The sequence below is a fragment of the Saccopteryx bilineata genome, chromosome 1, assembly GCF_036850765.1.
Source record: "Saccopteryx bilineata isolate mSacBil1 chromosome 1, mSacBil1_pri_phased_curated, whole genome shotgun sequence".
NCBI lineage: Eukaryota > Metazoa > Chordata > Mammalia > Chiroptera > Emballonuridae > Saccopteryx > Saccopteryx bilineata.
This window is the reverse complement of record NC_089490.1, coordinates 307,275,482-307,283,827: the sequence shown is the minus strand read 5'-3', so window position 1 is coordinate 307,283,827 and position 8,346 is coordinate 307,275,482. Positions and strand designations below refer to the sequence as shown.

General features: G+C 53.1%; 1 protein-coding gene across 1 annotated transcript; it reads left to right on the top strand.

Annotated features, from left to right (window-relative positions):
• The first annotated feature begins 1,063 nt into the window (after positions 1-1,063).
• THY1 (Thy-1 cell surface antigen) lies at positions 1,064-6,634 on the top strand. Its single transcript, XM_066246870.1, has 4 exons — positions 1,064-1,148; positions 3,583-3,643; positions 4,091-4,426; positions 5,385-6,634. Exons 2-4 carry the CDS (start codon positions 3,607-3,609, stop codon positions 5,495-5,497), a joined length of 486 nt encoding a protein of 161 aa, XP_066102967.1. The 5' UTR covers positions 1,064-1,148; positions 3,583-3,606; the 3' UTR covers positions 5,498-6,634.
• Positions 6,635-8,346: the final 1,712 nt, after the last annotated feature.

Below are 8,346 nucleotides of genomic sequence, written 5' to 3'. Positions count from 1 at the left end.
GACTTGGAGGGTGGGGGTGGGGTGAAGGACTACACAAAATCTAGAACCTTCTAGTTGCAGAGCAGAAACTGTCTGAAGGGCCGGGTGTTAGGATTGAGGAGGGGCAGGGTTGGGAACCTGGAAAAACCAGGGGCAGTGCCACCTTGCTTCCCAAGGACTGCTCCAAAATGGGAAAACACTCCATCAGCTTTTGAGAAAAGCCTGAAAAATTCCAACTCCAAAACCTCTCACTGGAGCCTCCTTAGGAGGTGAGCTCCCTGGAAAGGAAGCAAGGAAGTGAGCATGTCAGGTAGGAGAGACAGCAGGACAGGAAAAGGGGAAGGAAGGGAAAAGGGGGTTTATCTCACCCACTAAAGGAGGGAGTCAGCGGTCTTAAGGTCTGCAATATCAAAATCACCAGCTGGCAAGACAGCATTGAAAAACACTGTATGTTAGTCCCAAAATCAAGGAAGGAGAGCCTTGAAACTATATGTTAGACTGCATAACAGGGAAACAAAGCTTTGAAACTAAGAGCGTATAACTCCTAAGACCACAAGAGGCAGGGCCCTCACGCAGTGTCAAGTGCATATAGCTTTTAGTTAATAAACTGCTTGCTTTGCTTGAAAGCTGCACCCTGTCTCTTGCCTTAATTCATTCTCACTGAGCATGACAAGAAGGGAGGATGAAGAAGCCCCCTTGGACTCGGGCTTTCTCGGGTGACAAGCGCAGTGCCCAAGGGGACCGGTTGCTGGTCTCTGTCCTCCTCCCCTCCTGCCTTGGTTTTTCCATGGGTTACGAAGGCCTAGGCTAGGGGGTAAAGGGGGGTGGATAAGGCCTTAAAAGGGGAGTAATCACTGGGGGTAGCTGTGGGGGGACGGCCCCTGTGCCCAGTGATCCCTGGGGTCACTGGTCGGACCTGTCGCTCCAGGGTGAGGTTTCCCTTCAGCAGCATACTGACCCTCTCCCACACCAATACTGAGTCGCCGTCTCCTCCCTCTGCGATCCTGTCTCGCTCCCCTTCAGCCTCTGATTGGCCGAGCCCCCGGGCCCTCCCTGCTCCTCCTCTCCCACCCCGGGTGAAAACTGCGGGCACCAGGCAGGGTGCAGCAACTGGAGGCGGCGTCTCGGAGTAGCTGCGGCAGCGGAGGCAGCGGAGGACCGGAGCGCAGGTGGGATCCTGAGCCAGGGAGGAACCCTGGGCGCGGGGATAGGCCCCAGGTGCCCATGCAAGCTTTCTCATCCCCAGGCTTCGAGAAACGGTCCGACGGCTCCTTCACAGGATGCCGTGCAGTGCTTGGGAAGGGGTCGGCTTTCCAGAAAGAGCCGGGAGCCCGAGAACAACTGCTCCGGGGGGGGGGGGGGGTAATTCCTGGAGCTAGGTCAGTGGAGAAGAACTAGAAGGAGGGCGCTAAGGACAGCCTTGGGTTCTTCTCTCCACGGGGACGACCCCCAACCGAGCTCGCAAAGGCGAGTTGTGGGGGGGGGGGGCGTTGAAATTGAGGGAAGAGAACAGATAATGGCAAGCTGGAGAAAACCTCTGCCCTGCGACCTCGCTGCGGGTGGGTGCGGGGCATCTGAGTATCTGGAAACTGCAGTGCGCGGGCGGGGACTGGGATGGAGGCTGGCAGACGGGGGAGGGGAGTACTGGAAAACTATGGGTGGGGTGGGGGTAGGAAACCGCAATTGAGAAAGGAAGGATTGAAATACAAAAAGGAATAAGGGTGGGGCTCGTCGAACGGGGGCTGGAGAGGGCGGTATCACAGAGCTTCTCTGAGTTCTAGTCTGCAGAGACGCTAGGCAGAATAAATGGAAACCAGCTGTGCCTCCCCTACCGCTGTCTGACTCTCCGCATTGGCTCTACAACCCCGCGCCAGGCCCAGCCCCATTTCCCTTTCTTGTTCTAACCGCACCTTCCGCTCTAGATCCCATAAATCCCAAACTCGCACCTCTCCTCCATAATTCGGTGTCCGCGAATCAACGCCAGAAGCTAACTCCCCTCCTCCAACAGCGCATCCGGATTCCTCTCGACAATGGTCCGAGAGAGTATTAACTTTGGCCGCAGCCACCGCGGGACCCCAGTGGTGCCCGCCGCCGCAGGGCGAACGAAGCAGAAGCACCGCGCTGGAGACCCTGGACTCTGCGCACACTCGCAGGCGCCCCTCCTGTGGCCTCAGAAAACAGATGCAATAGGAGAGCACTGTCACTCCCTCACAGACAACTGGGAACACCCTTAGTTGTGTGCCAAGTCCAGTCCTGTCTGGGAGCATCTTAGCCACACACATGGTCAATATCATCCCTACCAACACAGTCACTAATAGGAGGGAAATTTGTGTGTAGATAGATCTCTTACAATGGAGCATAGTGCCAGATATTTACCTTTTTTTTTTAAGATTTTATTTATTGAATTTAGAGAAAGGAGAGAGAGAAGGGGTAGGGTAGAGTAGTGGGAAGCATCAACTTTTAGCAGTTGCTTCTTTTATGTGCCTTGACCAGGTAAGCCCAGAGTTTTGAACTGGTGACCTCATAATTCCAGGTTGATGCTTTATCCACTATGCTACCACAGGCCAGGCTACCATTTTTCTTAATGACATTACAACCCTGTGGTTATCTAAAGCTCAGATTCATTCCTTCATTCAATATCCTTTGAGCATCTATGTGCATATATCTGTATGGTTATCTATATATATATGTCCGGGAACTGTTTGGACAATAGGATTTACTTCTAAATAAGAACTACGATGTCCCTAAATGCAGTTTTTGTTTAAAAGAGTTTTAGTTTTGCAAGATAAAGAGTTCTGTAGGGCACAATGTGCCCTTGGGCGATTTGTTCAGTGGTAGAGTGTCAGGCCAGCATGTAGATGTCCTGGGTTTGATTCCCAGTCAGGGTACACAGGAGAAGTGACCATTTGCTTCTTTACTGCTCCCCCTATCCTTCTCTCTGTCTCTCGCTCTCTTCCCCTCCCGCAGCCATGGCTCAATTGGTTCAAGCCCATTAGCCCCAGTCGCTGAGGATGGCTCCCTTGAGCCTCAGCCTGTAGTCCTAAAAATAGCTCAGTAGCAAGCATGGCCCCAGAAGGGCAGAGAATCAACCCCAGAGGGTCAGCAACTCATGTGGGAGTCTGTCTATCTCCCATTCTCTCACTTGGAAAAGAAGAAAGAAAAAAAAAGAGTTCTGGAGATCGGTTGCACAATAAAAATAAATGGACTTAATACTGAACTATACACTTAAAAATGTTAAGATGGTAAATTTTGTGTTATGTGTATTTTACCACAGTTACAAAATAGTAAGCCTCTTGCCTTCCTGAAGGGAAAAGGAAATAGTAAAGTCACTTACTAGAGTCACCCAGCTATTAAGTGTTCAGCACAGACACACACCATTATAGGGTGTGTCCTCCCTCCCCCTCTTGCTTTCCCTGAAGGGGAAAGAACAAGGGACAGTGTCACATTCGCTGAGGAGTAGGAAGGGAAAGGGCTGTAGGGAAGGGCTTGGATGCCTGCTCTGGCAATTATGGCGTGTGTCCCATGGGCCCCCAGCCCTGGCAGTAAGTGTGGACACACCTGCCTCATCTCTTAACTGACTCCCATCCTGTTTCCCACCCCTAGCTCCAGAACTGAGCTCTTGGGACCATGAACCCCGCCATCAGCATCACTCTCCTGCTAACAGGTAGGTACTAGGCAAGGAGCAGGGCTGGGATTCCGAGTTCCTTGGCTTCCTTCCTCTCAGAGAAGCTTTCCTCCTCCCGACCTCGGGAGGTGCCGATGACTAAGGGAGAAAGGGTTCTTTTTCATCCTGAAGTCAGCTGAGCAACCTAGTTGATCTTCTGACTGCCTGAGGAGGTTTTTGCAAATATATTTCACAGAGCCTACCTGTATTGTATTGGAATCTCCATATGAGAACCAGGAACCTGCCTGATCAACTCCCCTGGGACCCATGACGAGAGCACATGAGGGAGAGAGGCTGGGGTCTGTAGCATGCCGGGGTGGGGAGAGGCACTCCGAGAGCAAACCCTGTTCCTTCCCTGGCCAGGCCCTTCTCCACTGTTCATGTGGGTGGGAGGCCTCTTGCTCTGCAGGTTTCCCCCTAACTCAGAGGGAGCACCTCTGGTGCCAGTCTTGCAGGTGGCCAGTGGACAGAAGGTGACCACCCTGACAGCTTGTCTGAAGGACCAAAGCCTTCGTCTGGACTGCCAACATGAAAATAACTCCAATGTGCCCATGCAGTATGAGTTCAGACTGACTCGTGATTCAAAGAAGTACGTGCTCTTTGGCAATGTGGGGGTCCCTAATCCCACATACCACTCCCGAACCAATTTTACCAGCGGAAACTACAACAAGGTCCTCCACTTATCTGGTTTCACCACCAAGGATGAAGGGATATACACCTGCGAACTCCGCCCTTCTAATCAGCCCCATACCGTCTTCAACAAGAATGTCTCTGTGCTCAGAGGTAAGGCAAGCCCCTAACAAGGTCAAGTGAGCTGAGAGAGGCAGGCTGGGGAGAAAGGGGCTTGTACGGCTGGCAGTCCCCTTGGCTAGACAAAGAGAAGAGGGGTCCCATGAATTCTCTCCCCTCCCCCCAACTGCTGCCTATGCCTTGAGGAATCACTGCCTTCATGTGAGTGGGGGAAAGGGTTAAGAGACAGTCAGACAGGCAGAGTGGTGATCACTTAGCCTCCACAATCCTCCTTTTTTTTTTTTTTTTTTTTTTCTTTTTTTTTTTTTTTTTTTTTTTTTTTTTTTCTTTTTCTTTTTCTGAAGCTGGAAACGGGGAGAGACAGTCAGACAGACTCCCGCATGCGCCCGACCGGGATCCACCCGGCACGCCCACCAGGGGCGATGCTCTGCCCACCATGGGGCGATGCTCTGCCCCTCCCGGGCGTCGCTCTGCTGAGACCAGAGCCACTCTAGCGCCTGGGGCAGAGGCCAAGGAGCCATCCCCAGCGCCCGGGCCATCTTTGCTCGAATGGAGCCTTGGCTGCGGGAGGGGAAGAGAGAGACAGAGAGGAAGGAGGGGGTGGGGGTGGAGAAGCAAATGGGCGCCTCTCCTATGTGCCCTGGCCGGGAATCAAACCCGGGTCCCCCGCACGCCAGGCCGACGCTCTACCGCTGAGCCAACTGGCCAGGGCCTCCTTTTTCCCCACCTGGAAAATAGGGTTGACACCAGCCCCCTCACCGACAGTTTTCTTGTGAGGGTGCTTACTAAAGATTGGATAAGCTCGTTTGAGGGCTCAGAAACCTGTGAATGGGAAAGATGGTTGGTTCTATTAGACCAGATTGACCCTGGTCCCAGCTATTACCATGGCACCAGCCTCCCCAAGGAAATGCATCCTTATTCTGGGCCTGTGGCTACCTGAGTCCTGCTCTGCATTTCCGCTCTGCCCCTCTACCCTATTCTCTCTTCACAGACAAACTGGTCAAGTGTGAAGGCATGAGCCTGCTGATCCGGGACACATCATGGCTGCTGCTGCCCCTGCTCTCCCTGCCCTTCCTGCAGGCCATGGATTACATCTCCCTGTGATTGGCTGGGCCATAGAAGACGCAGAAAGCCACAAGGCCCAATCCAGAGATCCTCCTTCTCTGAGTCGGCTGACATCCTCCTCCTAGTCCCTCACACACCTCTGGGAAAAATGGGGACCTCTCTTCATTTTTCATAAGTGCTGCATGCCGTTACCTACCCACTCCCCACTGCCACCTCACACCTTCCCCACACACCACTGGCTTTTCGTCTTTTGTTCCAGAACTGTTTCTGTCTGGTTTGTTTATAATTTTTCCTTCCTTTTGGGGAGAGCTTGTGAAAAAGGAAGCCAGGGCTAGGGGCCTGATGGAGAGTGAAGGCATGGGAGGGGTTGTAGGACAGAGGAGTGCCAGTCCCTGGGGGTTCATCCTTGCCCTCTCGGGCCAGCGGCCTGGGAGAGGCCTCAGTGAGGAGGAAGATGGGAGTATTTCTGCCTGGTGCATCCCTCAGCAGCCCCCCTCCTCCAGATTGAGGGCACCGACAAACGTTTGCGGTCTGTTGCATGAGATAAGACAAGAACTGAGCATCTTCAGCACAAACGCTGTCCTCTTCACAGGAGAAGTTCCCAAGAGGCCTTGGGCAAAGGGCCTGGTCCAGTGGATATGCAGATTCTGCCCAGTGAGCAGTGCTAATGGAAGGTTGGAGAGTGGGGTGGAAGGGAGGGTCCGTCATCACTCCCTACCTAAGGAAATTAAACATGGGAGCCTGTTGTCTCTCACTGCCTCCACCAGTAGTCGGGAGGGTGGCAGAGGAGCACAAGCTCCTCCCAGGCTGTCCCAAGTTCCAAAGAACTTCTGGAACATGGAGCTGGAAGCAGTCAGGCAGGCTGGAGGAAGCCCCCAAGCCATGCAGTGTGGCCCAAGTGTTTCTCCAGAAGGCTCTGTCGGTGCCTCAGACAGCCCCCACCCTGCAAGCCAGCCTTCTCAAGGATCTGGCAGGGGGTGGGGGGGCAGGCTCAGGCAGGCTATGAAGTGAGACCTGTGAGTGGGACATGGCTTGAGAAGTGGCTTTTCCCAACACCCCTCTCCTCACCTAGCATCTCTGTCCTGTCCTGTGACCGTGCATAGTGCCACTATAGCTTATGACATCTTAGTAAAGAAAAAGAAACCTAAACAATAAAGTCGAGCTTCTGGAATCTGTCCTCCTGACTCTGCTTTGCCCCTGTCCCCAGGCCTGCCACAGTCCTTTAGCCATAAGTCTAAGAGGTACAACCTGCCACTTCCTCTCCTTCCTTGTTTCCATCAGCCCTTCCTCACCCGTGCCCCCAGGGGTAGACTAATGTATGCTGGACTTCTCAGAATGACTCTTAACATGATGCATTTGCCCAAATGAATGTTCCATCTCTGCGGACTCACCAGACAATGTGTGGACCAAGCCACATGGCCCTGGCTCAAGAATATGCTAACAAGCACTAAAATGTGGAGTCTGCTTTTTCTTCCTAGATCTGGTACTTTTTGGGAACACCCTGTCAAATAAATGCTATGGAGAGGGCAAGTGGAGAAAGCAGGAGCGGGCATGGTGGGAGTGGCCCCCACCATCAAGGTGTGAGGACAGCATCTCTTACATCCAGCAAAGCCATGTATAGGATGGGTGGGGGGAGAGCACTGACACCCACCCTTAGCCCCCTCCTCTAGAAGGCAGTGTATAGACTGAATAGCATCGGGGCTCGTCCTGGCATTGGGTGCTAGAACAGGACCACAGAGTGGCTCGAGGTTCCAGTGCTGGCAGAGTGAGGCAGCCCCCAGAGAGCCTTCCCTGCTTCCTCAGGGAATAGGGAGGAATGCGGCAACTACCCAGAGGCTGACTCATTTGTTACTCAGCTCAGGATAAAATGATTCTTTGCGGATTTGCTTAAAGGGCCAGTATCTAAATTCATGCCACCAGCTTCTGCTTCTCCTGATAACCTCCCAGCAATGCCTGTGCCTTCCCAGTGGCCCCTGTAGTGACCATGCCCAAAGAAGACAAGAGGCACACAGAAAGAGAAGCTGCCTATGCCACCAACCTTGACACCCACCCTTCCCTGTGTTGCACAGCATGGTGCAGCCAGCCTGGGGTCTCAAGGGGTAGGGACACCAATGGACATAGGCCCCTCTGGTCTGCCCTGCTTTGAGCTGCAAGCACTATGCCAAGAATGAGAAAAGAGACTTTGTGGGAGCAAAGAGTTCAAATGTCACCCAAGGGGCAGTAGGAGGTAAAACTGGAAGGTCTTTCTTGAAGGAAGTAGACAACCAGATGTGAATCCTCAACTGTGAGGATACCGTTATTCTCTGGTACCTGTGCCATGCCTCATATGTGGTCTCTGTCACATTCTGGCAATGTTTCCCTGAAGAACTGAGTGTCCACACTTTATGAGGTTTCTGGGGAGATAGTGTTGCCCTCTGCATCCATACTTAGGGGAGCAGAACAGGAGGCTCGCAGTGGGTGGGGATTGCTTAAGAAGCCACAGAGGCCATCAGAGGACCAGGGACTATAGGAAGGTGAGAAAGAACAACAAGGGAACATGCCTGGGCCCCAGAAGGGGCCCTATGACTTAAAGTCCGAACCATCAGACCTCACAACATAAGCCAACCCAGAAAGACTGAGCTGTGGGCTTGGGCTGCTGAGGGCTTTCAGAAGCTAGAATGACAGCCACCATTTCCTCCTGGTCAAGTTGGAGGTCTTGTGGAGGCTGTGAGATGTCCGCAGTGACTTGGCTAATTATCGGTGGAGTCAACCTGGTTCCTACACACATGGCCCAGACCCCAAATCCTCAGTCAGCTCCCTACTCCTCACCCATCTCAGTCCCCACCTTAGGAATTCTTGCTCAGTAGCAACAGAAGCCCCTCCCCACACCCCTATTTCTGATTGGATCA

What these genes read in the sequence shown, in the direction of transcription:
- THY1 (XM_066246870.1), top strand. Translation starts at nt 3,607, where the DNA reads ATGAACCCCGCCATCAGCATCACTCTCCTGCTAACAG. An exon ending in CATCACTCTCCTGCTAACAG is followed by an intron (nt 3,644 to 4,090) that starts GTAGGTACTAGG and finishes CTCTGGTGCCAG; the next exon opens with TCTTGCAGGTGGCCAGTGGA. An exon ending in GAATGTCTCTGTGCTCAGAG is followed by an intron (nt 4,427 to 5,384) that starts GTAAGGCAAGCC and finishes CTCTCTTCACAG; the next exon opens with ACAAACTGGTCAAGTGTGAA.